This window comes from Balaenoptera physalus (assembly GCF_965194825.1).
Source record: "Balaenoptera physalus genome assembly, chromosome: 20".
Lineage (NCBI taxonomy): Eukaryota > Metazoa > Chordata > Mammalia > Artiodactyla > Balaenopteridae > Balaenoptera > Balaenoptera physalus.
Genome location: NC_138901.1, coordinates 65248909 through 65270334, shown reverse-complemented (window position 1 = coordinate 65270334; position 21426 = coordinate 65248909). Strand labels below are relative to the sequence as shown.

The window sequence follows — 21426 nt, the reverse complement described above, 5'->3', positions numbered from 1 at the left end:
CTGCCTGCCCATCGTGGGCCCCATGCCACCTCCCAGCCCCCCACCCCCGAGGGCAGGGTGCCTGCTCTTTCAAAAGCACAGGGTCTCACATGAAGGAGACCCAGTGGGGGCAGTCACCCCCCCGCTCCTGATGCTGAGTTTGGGAGAATGCACCCCTTTGACTGGGCGATGGGCCCCTGTGAGGAAAGAGGTGGCGGCCCCATCCAAGTCAGGGCCTGGCTGAGAGATGGGAACACAGGAGCCAAGTGCAGGGCCTGGAGGCTGGGCCAACAGGAGGGACACCCCAGGCCCTGGCCGGGCTCTCCCATTGTGACACTGTAGCTTACAGGGGACCTGGGGCAGGTGACTGAATGTAATTGGGGCCTAAGCTGGACCCTGAATGGGGCTTAAAGAAGGTGTGAAGGATGTTACTGAGACAGTGACAGTCATTGGAGGACAGACTCTGTGTCAGGACATCCTGCTCCATCCATTTAAATCCCTGAGATCTGTGACCTTTACGTGGCTACGCAGGATTGTTGGAGCAGCTGCATGTGGATATATCTGGGGCACAATTCAGTCTGCAACCAACTTGCAAGTGGTTCCAGCAAACACACAGGTGTGCGCACAGGCAGGCACAGCACACACACAAACACATGCACGTGCACAGCACAAATATATTCACACACTAGCATGTGAACACACATGCATGCATATGCCCATGCACACACTAACGTGTGCAAGTGCACATACCTATGCACATGTATGCAAACAGGCACATGCACACGCATAGCACACACACAGGGAATAAAGTGAATACCGTAAAGCATTAATTCCTGAACACAAGTGAAGCTGACATGTATTCTTCCCTTTTTCTTAGCTTTGATGTTTTTTACAATAAAAAGTTTAAGAAAAAAGTTAATGGCAAATGACTTTTGATTCATAGGACTTTCTGACATTATTCCACAAATATTATGACAGGAGAAATGAATGTAGATATTACATGTGTCCACTAATGGATGAAAGGAGAAGAAAAACACGGTCCATCAATACAAGGGAATGTTATTCAGCCTAAAAAGGAAGGCAATTCTGACACAGGCTGCAGCAGGGATGAACCTTGAGGGCATTATGCTCAGTGATGTAAGCTAGACACAAAAAAACAAACAGTGCTTGATCCACTCATACAAGGCCCCTAGAGCAGTCAGAAGCATAGAGACAGAAAGTAGGATGTTGAGTGCCAGGGGCTGAGGGAGGGACAATGGGGAGTGAGCGTTTAATGGGGACTGTTTCAATTTTGCAAGATGAAAAAGTTCTGGAGGACGATGGCGGTCAAGTTTGCACAACAGTGGGAATTACTTCTTGACCCTGAAATGTGCACTTAAAAATGGTTAAGATAGTAAAGTTTATGTTATGTGTATTTGACCACAATTTTTAAAACTTTTTTAAAAACAACAGGAAATAGTCCATGAATACCACAAGATGAACAACTTCACTAACAACCGAGGGATTAAAGCCATAAGAAAAATACTGTGCATACACCTACCAGAATGGCAGACATGAAAGACATAGTATCAAATATCAGCAGGATGTGGAGCAATGGAAAGCCTGGTACGCAGCGGGGGGTGCAACCACTTCTGAAACAATCGGGCCTCAGATAGCGAAGTCCGTGCACACAGACCCACAGTGCTCCTCCCAGTTGAACACAAACCCACCAGCCCTGCACCGGGACACACGGACATGGACTCCGCAGCCACAGGAGCCAAACCTGAAAGAACCTGAAAGCCAACACAGGCGGATGCAGAAATGAACCATGCACGCTCCTATGAAGGAATATTCCACAGCAATGGAGTACATTTTGTTTAAAGTTAGTAAAACTATAAAAATTATTTTTTAAAAAAGACTATATTCACAAGATGAAAGAATCTCATGGACACAGTGCTGAGCCATCAAGAGCAATAAAGCAGCAAGCATGATACACACACTTACCGACTTTGGAACTAGGCAAAGCTGGGCTGCCTTATTTAGGGATGCGTGCCCGGGCGTAAACTATGAGGACAAGTCACTGACACAAAATCAGGAGAACAGCTACCTCATGGTGGGGAGGAGGGTGGGACCAGGGAAGGGCACTCCTGGGTGTCCACTCATCATGTTCTGTTTCTTGATCTTTATGATTATTCTTTACATGTATATAACCTAATCCTTAATATGTACTTACAGCTCATCATTTTTGTTTATTAAAAAGGGGGTCCCCCAACAAAGTAGAAGGAGACCTGCTTCTCCCAGGGAAGAAAAGGAATAGTTTCTACCAGTGAAATCTCGATACCATGGCTGCTTCAACCATCAAGCCTGACAACAATTCCCATGAGAGGGGAACAGGGGCCACAACACTCAGAAGGAGGCTCTGGGACCTCAGTCCTGGGTCACTGTCTCTGAGGAGCCCACGGCACCTGGTCAAAGTTCTCAGTCATTCTGTGCATGACCCTTTTGCCTTGGTTGCTCTGGCACAGCTCGGCCGGGACCATCACTGGGAGAGAAAGAAGAAACGTGCAGAAGAGGGAACCGGGCTTCAAGCTGACCCACCTCTTTCTACAGAGACGATGCCACAGTCCCTAAGAGAGGACAGCAAGGCCACGGAGTTATTTGTAGTGAGGTGGATGGACCTAGAGTCTGTTATACAGAGTGAAGTAAGTCAGAAAGAGAAAAACAAATACCATATGCTAACACATATATATGGAATCTAAAAAAAAAAAGGTTCTGAAGAACCTAGGGGCAGGACAGGAATAAAGATGCAGACGTAGAGAATGGACTTGAGGACACGGGGAGGGGGAAGGGTAAGCTGGGATGAAGTGAGAGAGTGGCATGGACATATATACACTACCAAATGTAAAATAGCTAGCTAGTGGGAAGCAGCCGCATAGCACAGGGAGATCAGCTCGGTGCTTTGTGACCACTTAGAGAGGTGGGATAGGGAGGGTGGGAGGGAGACACAAGAGGGAGGGGATATGGGGATATATGTATACGTACAGCTGATTCACTTTGTTATACAGCAGAAACTAACACAACATTGTGAAGCAATTATACCCCAACAAAGATGTTAAATAAAAAATAAAATAAAATAAAGACTAGTGTCTGTTATTCATCAGGAATTACTCAGCTTACATTCACTGAAAGTGCACTGAAATGTAGATGCAAGAAGAAAGGGAGGGATTAACATTCACAGGACTCCCTCTGAATGCCAGAGTCACTGATAGGCATTTCTACCTAACTTTCTGATGGAATTTCAGTGAATGCTACATTCAGCCTCCTGATCTCCGTGTCCCACCTTGGGAAATATGCTCTCCAGAGTGTCCTAGTTTATGCTAGATGGGAACTGAGCCCACATCACTCTCACCCCACAGACCACAGCCACCCCAGAAGGAGACAGACAGTGCTGGTTGGGAGGGGCCCTCTATTACCCTGAACCCACTCTGGGTTTAGAGAAGAAGAGATTAAATAGAGGAAGCAGAAAACCCCAGTGTTCAAGAGCACTAATTTGGAGAAATGTTATGAATCTGCCCCTAAAGAAGCCCATGAAAATTTTTGTTATTACTGGGACCAGTGAACTCAGGTCAAGACCCAGCTGCTGACTCAGGTCTCTCTCCGGGCCAAAGTCTCAAGCTCAATTTGCTCTCTTAGAGTTTACAAAATATTAGAGGGCACCAACAAGTGGTTTTTCAAGATTTATTTCACAGCCCTGATCAGTGACCTATCAAAGAGACCTGATGTGAGAACATCGATGCCTCCTGACCGCCCCTGATGTACGGAAATCCCCTGTCATCTCCTGCAGACTTCTAGAACATGATATTCAGCTTTGCCATCTTATTACTGATTTCATCATATATATTGATATTACTTCTATATTACCAATGGTTGTACAGGGGTCGGGAGGCTGGTTTATAATTTATTTATCACCTACTATCACTTCCTTAACTCTGGAGGTCTTGACATTTTTAACATTGGTGGCCACACCAAAGAGGAGTGCAGCTATGAAGGTATAAATGCGACCAAAGACCAGTTTCAAATATAGGATCGATGCTTGGCTTGTTTTTACTGAGCGAATTCTTCTTGAGCTGGGTCCGCTGTCCATGCTCCCTCCAGGACCTCTCTTTAAGCACAGTGGAGGCTCCCAGCCTACATGGCAATGGCAATTCCTTCTATTGTTGCAAATTCCTCTATGATTGCATTTCTTAGGGGGACAGTCATAAGTTATTGCATCTATACGAGCATTGCAGGCGCTATTGAGACAGAACCTCTCAGGAGCGCAGGGGGTACCACTTCTCACATGACCAACATCAGTTGTTTCTGGGGAATAGTGACTGCCTACTCCCCAACACCAGACCCCTGAGATCTTTGACTGATGGAATGAAACATGTTCCTGCAACCGGGGAACATGAGTGACATTGCTACACTGCAGCCTTCCACATTTTATGTCTTCTTCTCCACAAGCAGCATAGTTCAACACCCTATCATTTCTTGTACAGTGTCCAAATCGATTGGCTTTTCTATTTATTGTATAGCAGACGTCATGAGCATTAATAGCGTGTCTTCCAAAGATTTCTCTGCAGTGCATTGTGCGGTCAGTGCAGTTTCCATGATAGCAGTAGCCTTCTTCAGTACAGGGCGTTCCATCCTGCATATAAAAATCTTCTGGGCATTGACTGGTTGTTCCAAAACAGTACTCTGGAAGATCACATGTATTCTGGATTGGTCTGCAGAGTGTCCCAGGTTCAGAGTAGGTACAGTTTGTACAGCATAGTCCTTCATTACAAGTAGCCCCTTCCTCCAACATGCAGTCATACTCACAGCATTTGTTGCTGTAACACTGCTTGAAGGAGCCACAGTCACATTGCTCCCAATCCTCCACTATATAGTTTCCACAACGCATCTTTATCAGGCTTTCATTAAAATAGCTCACCGTTGTGTTAAATATACAACTGCCCCGTAGTCCTACTATGTTCCACCAATGCCCAATGGAACAGTCACTGAAGGCATCTGTCAAGGCTGGGTATTTTGCCATAAGGCAGGTGCTCCTTCTCATGCAATAGCAGTTATCACCATCATACCACAGACCAAAACTTCTCCCAATGAGTTGGGTTGATACAATAGCTAATATTAAATAATGTCTGCCTAGATAACCAACGAAGAGTAGACTACGATCAGTTGTACACATAGTATAGGTCTCTGGCTCAAATTGACCTGGTCGTGGTCCATCACGAATTACTATCAAGGATGAAGTGGTTTCTGTAACTAGTCTGAAATTGTTTGCATGATAACGAGCATATGCACCACCTGGTACTCTATAGTCATTCATGACAGTTGGATCTCTTTCATTAAATAGTACCACTGCAACTAGATAGAATCTTACAGCAAGACCTTGTTGAAAGGAGTCCACTATACTACACATATGTACCAGGGTTTCTACACACTTAGACACATTGTTGTATACATGATACATTGAATTAGAATATTGAACAAATCCTTTCATAATTCCCTTATGTGCTGCAAACACCCTAGCACCACTCCTGGGGGCTACACTGACATCTGCTTCAGGGAACAGTGGGTGTCTATCCTCCTTGTGTCCCGGTCCATATGCAGGTCCTGTTGCATTGGCATCTGCCACTATCTGAGAAACCACATGTTCAAACCTTTCTGAATCCTTGAGGGGTTTGATTTCATATGCAAGGTCATCCAACTTCATAATACCTTCAAGACCCCCATAGCACGTGTCCACGGTGACCATGGAAAAAGGAATCTCCTCCAGGTAGCCGAGGTAGTAACAATCTGAAGGGACGAAGGGGTAGTCCATCTGCAAGGCTCCTTGGTCATCCTGAGTCATCAGCAGCAGGTGTCCAGGCCAAAATAAATTCTTGCGCCGCATGTGGATAACGTGCCTCTGGCCCCCAAAACGCAGGCTGTAGGAGAGCCAGCCCGGCGTCTGAACACCCTTGCCTCGGTGCAACTCCTTCCTGGGTATCACCAACTCCGAAGAGATGTAGCGCCATGAGGGACGGCCTTGAGAGCACTGGACTGGAGCCAGTACTGCCCAGAGTCCAAGCAGCAAGACGGCTGCCCCCAGGGTGACCTGGCCCTCTGCCAGCCTTGGGGCCTTGCTCAGGGACATCTACCAATGAGTTAAAAGCAGGATCCCAGAGGAGCCAGGTCTACACCATCTGCTGTGGCCACCTCCTACAAAGGAGACAGTGACAGAGAAAAAGAGGTTGCTGGGTGGGTCTCCTAATGGGATTAGGTAACAGTCCCAGGGCGTGGCAGTGGATGGGTCTGGATATGAACTCAGCCAGGGCTGAGGTGGGAGAGCGGAGGGCTATGTCCATGAGTGCTACCATGGAATTGAGGGCTTACTGGGTCAGCATCTAGAGTAGGAGTCATCGTTCCTCAGTGCTCTGTGAAACCCTTCAGAGTGCACCATCTAATGCTCCCTTAACCATCAGATTTTATTTTCCTTGCCCCAGCGGGTGAGAAGAGACACCACTCCTGACCACGTGAGAGCCCCAGGGGCGTTCCCTCTGCCCTTTTCCGTGGTTCTGTCCTGGATGTGGTAGGTTCCTCCTATGCATGTGCTGATCCCTTCTCTCTGTTGGTGTCCAATGTGAGAGAACAAATATTTCACTCTTGTGAAAGTTTGTACTTGTTTTGAGAGGAGGAAAAAAATCTAGTACCAGGTCATGATCAGAAGAAAAATTTCATTGTCCTCCAGACTATGAATATTTCCCTCTTAATTTACAAACACAGTCCTGCCATTTAAACCGAATGTGATCGGGGATGAACTTCCAAGGTAGGACATTTACTCCTTGCCGTCTGCCTGCTGTTCTGTATTCCTCCCCATCCCAACTGGGCCTGCTCCTCCCTGATGGACCTAACACATCGGCCAATCTTCCCCCCCTGATAGGGCGAGAGTTAGACGCTCTTTCACTCCCACAGTAGGGCTTTCGCAGAGCATAGGAAGAGGATACCTGACCCATAAAATCTAATGATGCTCCCCTTACCCCCCGTGCAGCCCCAGGGCTTCGTTCTGAGTGCCCACAGTTCTGCTCTCTCAAACGAGTTCCCACTGACCTTCCGAATGCTAATCCTACACTTTTTATTTATACCCTGTACAAGATGATGTACTCTTTTCCCTCTACTCACCATTTAATTATGCTTATACATATGGCTTTTACGTTTTTGCTTCTCATTTCTTTCTTCTTCTCCCATCTTCTATCTGGGCCTGTTTTCATTCTACTGTAAAATTACATCTCACAATCTCCTTCGGTGCCTGTTAGCTGACAATGCACTCTAACTTGTTTTTTCATCCTATGTCTTCCATTAAGGTGCTTTCTTCAGCATGAAATGCCTTCTTAAGGCCCAGTTTCATAGGTACAGTACTACAGACTTGCACTAATTCCCCCCTCAGAATCCGGAGGCCACAAGCCCTTCTGCCTGCCTACACATCATGATGAGAAGTCTGACTCAACTGCGTATCTTAAACCACTTGAAGAGAATCAGACTTTTCCTTCAGAAATGGGATGATGGGATGAGGCCATGTGCCTGTGTGACTCAGGAGTTTTCTCTCTTCTCAGGTACCCAGGCTGAGAACCACATCGTACAAAGGCATGAGGGAGAGGTGGTCTCCATGGAGAGGCTCAGCCTCACCTGTGTCATCTACATGTTCCCAGGTTCAGAATATTCCCTGTGGTGGATCCACATTCACCCAGGGAAGGGGCTGGAGTGGCTGCTGTGGCCTGGGCTCAGGGGCACACTCAGGGCAGCATGACCTCCAGTCCTGAGTCAGCATCTCCAGGGACACAACCGAGAAGCAAGTGTTCTCACAGCTACGCAGTTCCAAGGCCAGGAGTGCAGGCAGGTACGGCTGTGCCCGAGACACTGCAGTCCGAGTGCGTGGTGAGCCAGACACAAGTCTCGCAGGGGCAGGTGTGGGGGCTGCGGGTAACAGCCAGGATCTCCCAGGAGATCTCAGGGCCTCAGAGGGAGGTCAGCGCTGCCAACACAAGGCTGATCGTGGGAGCAGGCGCAGATGGAGGTTCAGGGCTGCTCCCTGCCGGGGTCTGGGGCTTCCTCTCCTTAGAGCAGTCTCCCCCAGCCCATCTCTGCCTCATGATTCTATGCTTAACCCTGAAACCTCTGAATTAGGAAGATGTGCTGCCATAGGAGGAAAACACTCCCATGCACAGAAGGCAGAGTCCCTTACGACTGTTTACTCCTGTCCATAAATACCAATTAATTATCAAAACTTCTGAAGGAAGTTGGCTGAGTCCATACAAGAGGCTCTGCTGCAGTCAGCAACGCGGCAGTGCACGGCACAGCTCAGAGCACAACGAGCCAGCAAGCAGCGCCTCAAAGCGCATGATGGGTATCAGGCAACACCGGCATCACACACCCAAAGCGAGAGGAGGAAGGCCCTGGTGGTGGTGCTTACTGACCCGACACCACACTCACAGCACCAGCAGTATTAATAGTGGACATCAAGGCAATGCACAGTGACACCCATCCCCGACCAAAGCTCGATATAGAAGCTCAGTCTGATGATGCCACAGGCACACATGAAAGGAATTTGGAAAATGTATCACCTCCATTATTGAGGTGTCTGTTGAGAGCAGGGCAGACCTCTCAAGCACATCAGAAATGGTTTGATAGCACCAGCAATGGAGACGGATTAGGGTTTTTAATGTGGTTCCTGGGTGTGGGAGGGTAAGTGTTGTGCTCACGGGCGGGGCTCATGTGGTTTTGATCTCCCACCTGCATCGAAGGAGGGAGAAGCTGTGCTTCTTACCAAATTTCCCAGCAGTGGGCAGAGGAAGAAGAGAGGAGTGAACTTTAAGGTGCCAGCTCTCAAACATCAGAAAATAGAGTAGGACTATTTCTTCCACTTAACACCTGCAAAAACTAACTGAAAAGAAAGGAGAAAAGGGCCATTATGGATAGAAAACAATCTGAGTCCTTAGAAAGTGGGGAGAATGATTATATGTTGGTTAGCAATAATAAGAAATAACAGAAAAGGAGTTCTTCAGTCCCTCCCCACTTCTAAGGACAAGGCTTCCAATATGAAAATTCCTCTTCAAGCTCGAGGGTAAAGTCCACCCCTGGGCTGCGGGAGCTCACAGCTCCCTCCGCAGACAGGGCTGAGGTCTCTGGGGAAGGCAGAGCTGTGGTCCGGAAGAAGAGGAGGCTGTGGGTTCTTCTCCTCCGCCTGGTGACACCTCCCCAAAGTGAGGGTCGCAGGTGTCAGACACGGGTCTGCGGGGATGGTTGTGGCCACAGGTGACTGACGGCGACTGATTCTCCTTGTGCCCAGGTGTCCTGTCCCAGGTGCAGGTACAGGAGTTGGGCCCAGGACTACACCTTGCAGACCCTCTCCCTCACCTGTGCTGTCTCTGGATTCCTCATCCCAACCAGTGGTTATTGCTGGAGCTGGGATCCATCAGCCCTTGGGGTAGGGGCTGCACTGGTCATCAGGAATATGCTAGAATGACGACTCAGCCCCAGCCCCAGCCCCTAGGAGTTAACTCCCCATCTCCAGAGACACATCCAGGAACCAGTTCTCCCTGCAGCTGAGCTCTGTAACCACCGAGGGCATGGCTGCAGACTGTTCGAGGGACACAGGGAGGGGAGGTCAGGGTGAGCCCAGACAGAAACTTCCCTGCAGGGAGACAGGAGGGGCTGGGCTGCAGGTTTCACTGAGGACCATGAGGCAGGGCTGAGGCCACCAGGGGATGCTCAGGACCCACTGAGCACAGAGACCAGCCACACGAGCAGGTGCGGATGAAGGTAGAGGTTTTCTGCCAGAGCCTGTGGTTCCCTCTGCGTCTCACCATTTCTCGTAGACCCTCTCTACGTTTGTAATTGTTTGTCAACTACAGATTTCTGATTAGAAACTTCTGCTCTAACACGAGCATACAGTCTCACGTGCACCAATGCAGAGTCCCACTTACAGAGCCAGTAATGACTGCTGATGGTCACCAGGAGCAGGGATGTGAGGGAGCCTGAGGGAGCTGGTTGCTGGTTTCCCATCAGACTGGAAGAGCAGACCTCAACAGAAATCCTACACAAGGACAGGCTTTGCTGTCCTGGTCCCAGCCAGACGGAGCCTAAGGCCGGGCCAGTCCCTGAGAGAAGCTGATGGATTTTAAATCTAACCCTCCTCTCACCAGACTCAATGCTGAACAGTGAACACTGATCAGGCTGTCTCTTCTGTGAATCAGCTTTCTTTCTCCTTCATCTTTTTGTCCCCAAACCCTTTCTCCTTCCACTATCTGAAAAGGGGTCATGCCCCTTCTGTGGTCTAAACCCCAGGGGCAGACCCTTTACCTGGAGCTCAGGTGTGGCCCAGGCTGTGGCTCCTGCAGGCACCTGGGAAGGTGTGATGGGACTTTCAGACTTGCTGTGGACCAGGATGTGCCTGCTGTCCTCTGCACGTGCACTCACTGGGGAAGGTAAGTGGACATAAGTACTCAAGGGAGTGATGTTTGTTTAGACACAACGGGATGTGGAGTTTGAACTTGTCCTGATCAAACTATTGTGGGGTCACCACCCTGACCTGTGGCTTCCAGCAGAGCCTGATGGACACCCTGCTGTGCTGCGAGCTCTGGAGGATGGAGGCTGTGTGGCCGGTTGGAGACATACAACCTTCATGGGGCCAGACGTCAGGAAGGCCAGGCTGGAAATCTCGAGTAGTAGATGAAGCTGCTGTCCACTGTGGAACTGCATCTTCTTCAGGTCTGTTGTGATTGAATCAAGCCCAACCAGGTTATCTAGGATAATATTCCTAGATTAGAGTAAAATGATGATAGAATTTAACAACATCTACAAAATAGCTTCGGGGTAACACCTGGATTAGGGATTGATCTCCAGAATAACTGGAGAGGGAGCCCAGGCTAGCTGACACATAAAACTGACCATTGCCGTTGTTATTTTATATTTTGTATTTGCCTAAAGAAGCAGGTTCATATTATCAATAACTATGCTAAGGTATTTTTTCAGTTATTTCAGGTCACCTAAAAAGAAGTCATCGAAAATGGATTCCATTTGCATGGAATTTGTTTTTAGGAAAGTATGTTTGTGATGCTGAGTGATGTCGGTCCTGATGCAGCTCTGACCCTGAGTGATAGAGAGAGAAGTAAGATCGGATGGGACATCAAGTGTCCTTCAGTCCAAGGAAGGGCCAGCTGGGGCATCTTCGAGCCCAAGTCGTCCTTCGGAGGACCCCCACACCTCACTGTTATGGTCCTGCCTCGGCATCAGCTGTGCAAGGACTGAATACAGACAACTCACCATGGAGTCTGGGCTGAGCTGCTTTGCCTTTGTTGCTATTTTACAAGGTAACTGATGGAGAACAAGAGATACTGAGGATGTGAGGGGATATGAGTGAGGGAATCAGTGGACGTGTGACAGTCTCCTGACCAGGATGTCTCTGTGTTTGCAGAGGTCCAGCTGGTGGAGTCTGGGGGAGGCTTGGTGTAGCCTGGGGGGTCTCTGACACTCTCCCGTGCAGCCTCTGGAGTCACCTTCAGTAGCTACTGGATGAGCTGGGTGTGCCAGGCTCCAGGGAAGGGGCCGGAGTGGGTCTCATCCATGAATACTGGTACTGGTAGCACTAACTACGCAGACTCTGTGAAGGACTGACTTGTGATCTCCAGAGACAATGCCAGGAACATGCTGTATCTGCAAATGGACAGCCTGAGAGCCGTGGACAGGACCATGCATTACTGTGTAAGAGACACAATAAACGGAGATCAGTGTGAGCCCAGACACAAACCTCCCTGCAGGGAGACGGGAGGGGCTGGGCTGCAGGGTGTAATCAGGACACCAAGGAGTGCTCTGGACTCAGGAGCACGAGGTCAAGTCCCAGGGACAGGGCAGGTGCAGTGGACTTAGCAGTGGATACCCTGGACAACAAATAACCCCATCTTCTCATTTATAATAAACTACTGGGCCACTGTCCAAAAATTGTCCCCTTTGGTGTAAAAGTATCTGGGAATCTCTTGCCTCAAAGATACCTAAAACGTAAATCAAAATGACACATATTTCCATGTATGCTAAGACCTACAATGCCTTACTAGGGCACTACTTATTTCCTTTGGAGTTATAGACTTTACTAATAGTAACTAAACTACACATTTCATTTTCAATACACACAATGTAGGGTCTTGGAATATCATTCAGTAGAACCATCATGTCCCAGATAGGTCCTAGACAGATGTTTGCTATTAGAAACATAATGCTCTTCTCAAATAATTCCTTTCCAAATTCCAGTCTGGCACATAATCCCCTGAATGTTTCTCTCCCTTTCCCCATGGCTTGATTTATTTTTTAATATATTTTACTATCTTTCCCCCATACCAAAAGGGTTGGACACCAGATCTAGGGCACATACTCTCCTGGAAGCACTAACCATAACCTGTCCTACAGGGCAGGTGGCTCATTTGATACAGGACCCTATATGCCCGCAAACAATAACAATAACAGAGACTGGTCAGGCACAGCTCACATCACCCGGATGATTGCTGATCTAATTAGTAACGGTCTAGTTGTTTTCATTAAATTATAATTGGAAGCCCACTCTGCCACAGAGACATTACTTCAGACAACCATGGCAAATGCTGAGACCCACATCCACTGCAGCAGGAACTCACTTGGAGGTTCTCCAGTCCACCTCCCAGATGATACCCGTCCAACTCAAGACCTTCCCATTGGTGATGACTTCATCCTGGATGCTAAATCCTGAGCCCCAGTAAAGCCTGTGGATGGTCCCTCTTAAAACACAAATGATGAACACATAACTTTTACTGCTTTTCTTCTTTTGATATTGGTATTTCTATTATGTGTCTGGGCTCACCCTCTGCTTAGACCACAATCCTGGTATAATCCTTGCTCTCTACCAAAATGTACACCCCCATTTTCCCAAGATTAAAGCGAAGTCTGGAAGAGATTACTCCTATCTGTGCCATTCTGAAAATTAATGGGGCTTTTTAGCAAATGGAACAACTGGATATCCACATGCAAAAAAGTGGATAGGTCTTGGCAAAGACCTTATAGTCTTCACAGAACTTTACTGAAAATGGTTCACAGAGCTGAATGTAAAATTCAAAACTCTAAAACCTCCAAGAGATAACACAGGAGAAAAACTAGACGATTTGGGGTAGAACGAATGATGACTTTTTAGGATCCATAAAATAAATCTTTGATAAACTAGATTCTATTAAATTTTAAAACTTCTGCTCTGTGGAAGACAATGTCAAGACAATGAGAATAGAAGCCACAGCCTAGGATAAATTATTTGTAACAGATTCATCTGGTAAAATACTGTTACTCAATTACACAAAGAACACTTGAAACTCAACAATATGAAAACAGAAAACCTGATTAAAAAATGGGCCAAAGGGACTTCCCTGGTGGCGCAGTGGTTAAGAATCCACCTGCCAATGCAGGGGACACGGGTTCGAGCCCTGGTGCCACGGAGCAACTAAGCCCCTGTGCCACAACTACTAAGCCTGCGCTCTAGAGCTCGCGTGCCACAACTACTGAGCCTGTGTGCCACAACTACTGAAGCCCATACCCCCAGAGCCTGTGCTCTGCAACAAGAGAAGCCACTGCAATGAGAAGCCTGCACACTGCATCGAAGAGTAGCCCCACTCACCGCAACCAGAGAAAGCCCGCGCACAGCAACAAAGACCCAACACAGTCAAAAATAAAAAAAATTAAAAATAAATTTATTTTTTTTAAAAAAGGGGGGCCAAAGACCTGAATAGAAACTTCACCAACAGAGATAAACAGGTAGCAAATGAGCATATGAGAAGAAGCTCTGCTTCACATGTGATCAGGGAAATGCAAAGTAAAACCATGATGTGATGACTGTACACAATTATTCAAACAGCCAAAATCTGGAACATGGACCACGCTACGTGCCGGCAAGGCTGATAAACTGTCATGACACATCGCAATTACCCGCCACATGCCGGCAAGGCTGTAGAAGGAAAGGAACTCATTCACCGCTTGTTGTAACGCAAGACGGTGCATCCACTTTGGGAGACATTTCAGCAGTTTCTATGAAAGGAAACATGCTCTTACCATATGACCCAGCAATCATACACCTTGGTATTTACCCAAAGACATAGAAAACATAGGTCCACGTGACAACCTGCACACAAATGTTTATATCAGCTTTATTCATGGTTGACAAAACTTGGAAGCAACCAAGATGTCCTACAGTAAGTGAACAGATAAATAAACTGTGGTGCATCCAAACAATAGAATATTATCTGGCAATAAAAGAATGAAAAGACATGGAAGAGGCATGCATATTACTAAGTAAAAGAAGCCAATCCGAAAAGGCTTCATATTGTATGCTTTTAACTTTGTGATATTCTGGAAAACACAAAACTATGGAGACAGTAAAAAGATCAGTGATTGTGTGGAGTTCGGGAAGAGGAAGATGGATGAACAGGTGAAGTCAGAGGACTTTTAGGGCAGAGAAATACTCCTCATGATTCCTTAATACTGGACACACGTCATACATTTGTAAAGTCCCGTGAAATGTACAAGGGTGAACCCTAAGGTAAGCTACGGACTTCGGGTAATTGCCATGTGTCATGACAGTTTATCAGCTGTAACAAATGTGCCATCTGAGGGTACTGATGATGGCGGAGGCTGTGCATGTGGGGGGTCAGTACGTATATGGGATAGCTCTGTACTGCCCCCCCCATTATGCTGTAAACCTACAACTGCTCTCAAAAAAGTCAAGTCTTAATTTAAAGAAAATAACGGATGAGGCTGCACTCTAGAGCCCACGAGCCACAACTACTGAAGCCCGCGCACCTAGAGCCCGTGCTCTGCAACAAGAGAAGCCACCGCAATGAGAAGCCTGTGCACCGCAGCAAAGAGTAGCCCCCGCTCGCTGCAACGAAGACCCAATGCAGCCAAAAATATAAATAAATGAATGAATGAATGAATGAATGCAGGGAGCAGAAGTTTAAAAAAGAAAGAAAATAATGTACATAAATGTTGTCTCCAGGAAGCACCGGCCTCCTTTCAGTCAACACCTTGACCCCTATGGAGTAGGACCACCCGCTCCTACTACAGCCTTGGCTATACACAAATACTACTGTCTTTGCATAAACTTACTTACAGTTCATACTCTCAAAGGGCGTAACTTCTGGACCCGTCTCCTTGACCTGAGCATATTCTAATACTCTTCACAACTCCGCCCAGGTATTTTTAGAGAGCCCCAAAACTTCAAATCTGTTTTCCCGGCTAATGCCATACAAGTGGGGACTTGGTGACGAGCCAGTTTACAAGGAATCTTCATACTTTTACTTGTGTTTATTCTTCCTATTCTCACAGTAAAATGTTTTATTCCATTTAGAGTGACTTCTGCCATATTCTCTGAAAGTCACTCACCCAAAGTTCCCTTAATTTGAAGCCAGAGCACCACAGGGACAATTGTAGCAACTATATTTTCCTATTTCTGTATTCTCAATGTTCTGATATGGGGGGCCTTGATCTTGCACAGACTGCCCCTTCCTGGGCTGCAAATTCCTGCAGATATCAGACACCTTCCTGTAGGTGTACCTCTGATGTACAAGCCACCAATCCAGAGCACATCTCTATTTTCTATCTCTCTTACAAGCTCTCACACACCTTTCCATATTCCTCCTGACCTGGGTCACCCCAGGGCCAGGTCTCTGACAACCAGGGACCACACATGCCCAAGAGCCTGACAAAATTATTCAAGTTATCCAGTGCTAATTTTACTCAGCATACCTACCCTGCCTCATCCATTCCAAAACCCCAATCAGGTCTCTGGTGCATGTCCCGTCCCCTCTTCTGTCTCCTGACCAACCCCAGTGCCTCCCTGAGTGGCCCCTGTGTGGTGTGTGCCCCCTGTTTCTAGGGGTCTGTGAGTGTAAACTGACAATCACTTCCACGTCCGTGTGTCTCACCATACCTGATGAAAACAAATCTGGCTACATTTTAACACACACACACATACACACACAGGTTTTTACGTATATTTTAGCAGAAAACATACCTTGACAAGTTAAAAAAATAACAGATGCATAATGTTTCATTTTCTTTTTGAAAGAGAATTTCTGATACTGTTTATATTTATGAAATGCCTTTTTTTAAAGTTTTTTAAGTATTCATGAGTCACATATCTCTATTTTCTTTCTCCCTAAAATTAGGAAACATTTTTGTGCAACTAATAATGTCAAGCTCCCTGGTCATAATTTTTTGTGAATCAGGTGGGTAATCAGAAGGGAACAAGTCCCACCCTGACACCACTGCGGAAACCCTGTGAGAATCACAGATTAGAGACACGGGATAACTGCCTCACTGAGATTTAATCATAAGAATATATAAGACCCCTCTCCCCCAGACGGCTACCACAGTAATGAGGCTCCAGGATAACACTAGTGGATGAAAGCTGTAAGTGCTACAAGACGCAGACTCTCCAAGGAGAACTGAGGGATGCCCAGAGACCACAGTGAGACAAAGTCCAGAAAAGGAGATCAGGTCGAAGCCTCTGACACCTGCAGCTTACAGACCAAACTCAGGATCCTCGCTCATCAGCCTCAGGCTGTTTTTCTCTCTTTCCTTAGTGTTCTATGACAAAGTTTCCCTCCTCCTCCAGGAGTTTTTGGTGGATCCAGGTGTAATCACAATCCGGGTTCCACCAGACGTAGAAGACGACGCAGGTTTCCCACAGTTGGCGCGGTTGTGGGTGATTAAGCAGTGGGTCTATCTACCTGTCAGATGCTGGGGTCCTAGGTCCACAGGGCAGGCGGTCAAGAGGAAAGATGACCAGCAGGATTGAGCCTGAGGACGGAGAAACTTCCGGTGACGAGGTGCCCTGCAAAGGCCAGGGCATCCCTCATGGAGCTGACCCAGCTCATCTTCCCGCTACTGCCCCACCCACCTGGTGACCCAGTAGGACAGCATCACCTGAGTCAGTTGACAATGACGCTGCCTCATCCTCCTCTTCCTCCTCAGACTTCTCAGGTCTTCCTTCCTGCAGGTGGGGTCTCTGGGGTCCCTCAGGTGCAGGCACTATGAGTGAGAAATGTTGTGACTGTGCCCCACTTCTGACAATGTGGGGCAAGCCTGTACCCTTCCCATGGGGCAACTGCAGTGTCCAGATTCTTCAAGAACAGGCAAACCCAACGTGCTTGCACACGCCAGTCTCCACTTTACTGTGTTTGCTTTTGTTTGTCAAAGCAAGTCACACACTCAAGCCTAGGGTCAGTGTGTGTCAGGGCACGGAGGGCACTGCCCATGTGCTAGGTATAGAAAAGAAGAAATTTCAAGTACGTTACTACGATAATTAGCCACTGTGTGTGTGTGTGTGTGTGTGTCTGTATTATTGGAATATTAGATGTTATGTGTGCACTGAGGTCCATGGCTTCTATGTGCAGGTGTTCTCCGACAGAATATTAAACCAGAGGAGCCCAAAGGAAATGAGAGGAACCCACAAAGCCCCTGATAGACTCTGGACTCACATGACTGTCAACTGTATCAGTGCGTCTGGCACCTCCAGGGAAAGGGCTCCCTTGTGGTTTCATAAAATCCTTGCTTGGGGTCTCCCTGTAAAGTATGTGGGTTTAGTAAGGCCGATTCACTATTTCAAGAGATGATGTAGAAAGAATATGGTGTCACTGTAAAAGGATTCTGAAGGCAGGGCACAGCCATTGAATACTGGACTAGAGATACTGAGGTAGCTACAATGTGAGACCAGGCAGGACCCTTCCCTGCAGGGTGGTACTGCCGGTGCTCAGGACCCACCCAGCACAGGACTGCAGCCCCAGGAGAAGATGCAGAAGGAACTGGGCAGTGGTTTCCTCTCAGGCACTGAGTCTTCTCTTTTCAGCTAAAACAAATCTAAATTAAGAGTTGTTAAGGACTGCTTACTCCTGTGTGATTAATATTGGATTCTATTGGGATCACATACCCAACTCAATGAGGCAATGAGAACTGTGTTTAACAGGTAAATTTGTAGGCCTTCTAGATATCCTAATTCTTAGAAGTGGAAAACAGGATTTTTTTAATCCAATGGTTGCAGAGTTTGGGGAGACAGTCTGACCCTAGGAGTAACATTTAGTTATCAAAGCTCAGAACATGTTCAGGTTGCTTCCCTGTCATTCAAAGGTGGGCTCAAAAAGAGGGGCAAGTCGTGTGGGGCTTCTTTCTCGGTTTGAAGAACTCTGTCTGCACAGAGGTCAAGGATGTGATGGGGGACACATATTCTCAGACAAGGATTAGGACTTGGGCCTTTGGCATCCCACTGAGCATGGTCCATGGGATGTCCATCTTTTCCTGGCTAGACGGGCACTGAATATGAAATATTCTGCCTCGTCAATGGGCAAATAAGTTGAGGTATCCTAGGTTAAATATGGGTATGTCTTGCCCTAAGAGCATCATCCAACAACCGTACAGCGTCCTCTACGGAAGTCTCATAGTCCTCGCCACAGACTGGACCGGGAGGATCCTCTTCCTGGTGGCAGTGGCTACATGTAAGGAACTTCCCAGTCCCTGGGCTGGGGAGGGAATCAGGACAAGTCAAGTGGATTTCATCCACTCCTGACCCCTCTCCACAGGTGTCCACTCCCACATCCAGCTGCTGCAGTCTGGCACTAAGGCAAAGAAGCCCAAGGCATCAGTGAATGTCTCCTGCAAGGCTTTCAGACACACCTTCACCAGTTGCTTTATGCACTTGGTTCAAAAGGCCTCTGGACAAGGGCTTTAGTGAATGGCACAAATTGACCCCAAAGGTGGTGAAACAAGATATGGCCAGAAGTTCCAGGGCAATCACCATGAGTGTGGACACATCCACAGCCTACATGGAGCTGAGCAGTCTGAGATCTGAGGTCACAGTCATGTACTATTACTGTGCAAGACACATAGTACGATAAACCTCCTCCTGAGTATGTCAGAGACCCCGAGGGAGAGGTTGGCTGTGCTGGGGCTGAGGAGGTGACAGAGATGTTTAGGTTGAAGGTGCCTCAGAAAATGGGTTTATGTAATTGAAATTACACAATAGATATGAGTATTCACTAATTATTTTGGAAATTTTCCATAAACCAATCACCATAGGAGCAAAATTCAGAGACTGGAAAATGGTTCAAATAAATAAAGCTGATATAAGCATTCCCATGAAGGCATTTGTGTGAACATAAAATTTCATTTATTTATTTATTGGCTACGATGGGTCTTCGTTGCTATGCACAGGCTTTCTCTAGTCGCGGCGAGTGAGGGCTACTCTTCGTTGCAGTGCGTGGGCTTCTCATTGCAGTGGCTTCTCTTGTTGCGGAGCACGGGCTCTAGGCACGCAGGCTTCAGTAGTTGTGACGCGCAGGCTCAGCAGTTGCGGCACACGGGCTCTAGAGCGCAGGCTCAGTAGCTGTGGCGCACAGGCTTAGTTGCTCCGTGGCATGTGGGATCCTCCCGGCCCAGGACTCAAACCCGTGTCCCCTGCATTGGCAGGCAGATTCTTAACCACTGTGCCACCAGAAAAGTCCAAACATAAAATTTTAAATCAGTTGGGTAAGTACTTTGTAGCCCACTCCTCAATCACATGGTAGGTGTATGTTTAACTCCATAAGAAACTGTTAAAATGTCTTCCAAGTTCATAATGCTCCACTTTTGCCAGAATTTGATTTTTTGCATGGGTTTATTCAGAATCTACCCTCCCTATAACAGAACATACTTGGAAATATTGGCCATGTAACCAAGGCTTTGACTGGACTGTCATATTTTACAGTGATGTGTATAAAACCAGATGTGTCCTGAGAGTTCAAGACACTAAGGTTGATTTTTATTGCCAATGGTTACAAAGACATCTCAGGATAACTGGCCTCCATCCTGGCTCATGTGGTACCCAGCCTTACAGGAAAGTAAGGAAAGGCACTTCTTGATAGGACCAGGAACCTTAGAATATTTTACAGAAGAGATAATAATGAGAGAAGAGAGGAATTCACCCAAATCTATAGCTACTGCATATGAGGTCTGGTGGTAAGTTCTTGGCATGTCTTCCAAACCTCAAGAGGCTTTTAAGACTACAACCTGAGATTCCTTATGAAAAATTCAAACAAAACAAACTAAAATGTTCATGTGGTCAGTAATCATTCTTGCTGAACATGTGTGAATATCAGGCAAATCTAATTGGAACAGATGAATTTTGTAAAAAAGGATAACCTTACTTTGTTAAGGTTTGATCACAAGTAGGGTGACTATATGGAGAAATTTTATGTTTCAGTAGAAAACTACAGCCAATCCTTTTGGGTTATCAGATTCTAGCCCAGATAATTTTCTTAGAAGGTATTTATCTACCTGTAAATTTGTCTTGATCCTGCCATTTCTCATATTTAGTTGGTCCTTAACAAATTCTCACCTCCTGTAGCTTCCTTCACTATCTGGCTACGTCTCTCCAAAGTGATGTTCCGAATCTTATCCCACCCTCCAGAATTCACATCATGAAGAATCAAAACGTGACTACCCAGATCCTCACTGTGACTCTAAGTTGTCTATAGCTGATCTTCCCACTGCCCCCCGCACCCGGTACCTAATGAAGCCGTGTGAGCTGATGCAGGACAACTTGACAAAAACTTCAAAGAAACTTCAGAAGATGGTATGCAAATAATCTTGGTGCCTGGAGCTGCTGCTGTGTAGGCCCCTCAGGAAGTTCACCTAATTTCTGCACCTTTTAGTCTCTGCTCCAGGAAATACCATGACTGTGGACAATCTTATCAAAATCTCTCTGATGCCTATGCCACCACCTGGAACATTCAGTAAATCCATCCAAGAAATCCATCAGACTGGCACTGATGTTGTCACTCCACCATCTAAAGATATTTTGTGCCAAATGTCTAGAAATTTTCTTGATTAGCTGCACTCTGGACTCAGAAATTGTCATTTCAGTCTGCCTCAACCATTAATCTTTGCTTTTATTTTACTCTCTTGATAATCCCCCTTATTGCAGGTTTAAAGGCTCACACCATACAAACAATATCCTCTACTATAAACTCTCAACACACAGTGCAGGAGGCCCTTAACAATCAAAAGACCACTGAACAAGAAATGGACTTCTATTGTACAGAGGAAAGAAGAATGCCTCTTCTTATCTTGAGCCAGAAAGGTGGATGGACAAAGACTCCGTCCTTGATCGAACTTTAGTGAGGCTCCTCTGAGCTCTCTTCTTGAGGAGACCTCAACCTTGGCCTGCCTTTAGTGAGACTCCTGCTAAGTCAATTTACTGAGAATTTCTCCACCCTTGATATGTGATCAAACTCCTGATCTTCCACCTTTGAGATACAAGACCTTGACTGCATTTAGCAAGAACCTCTTAGGCCAGTTTAAGAAGATCCTCTGACCTCTGTTACCTCCTGTAAGTGAGTTTCCATCTCA

The 21426-nt window shown here is 46.8% G+C and overlaps 1 protein-coding gene across 5 annotated transcripts in view; it reads right to left on the bottom strand.

Moving 5' to 3' along the window:
• Positions 1-3682: 3682 nt before the first annotated feature.
• LOC309650837 (disintegrin and metalloproteinase domain-containing protein 21-like) overlaps positions 3683-21426 on the bottom strand; it is a 34618-nt gene continuing 16874 nt past the window's right edge. The window contains exons 2-6 of one of the 5 annotated variants that reach the window (XM_082442677.1): positions 17526-19494; positions 16972-17076; positions 10568-10748; positions 7162-10454; positions 3683-6201 (exon numbers count right to left, since the gene is read on the bottom strand). In XM_082442677.1, the coding sequence (XP_082298803.1) occupies positions 3917-6136 (2220 nt within the window). In that variant the 5' untranslated portion in view covers positions 6137-6201; positions 7162-10454; positions 10568-10748; positions 16972-17076; positions 17526-19494 and the 3' untranslated portion in view covers positions 3683-3916. Of the gene's footprint in view, positions 6202-7161; positions 10782-16971; positions 17077-17525; positions 19495-21426 lie in introns of all 5 variants that reach the window. The other 4 variants (XM_082442679.1, XM_082442680.1, XM_082442678.1 and 1 more) reach the window with 4 other exon arrangements.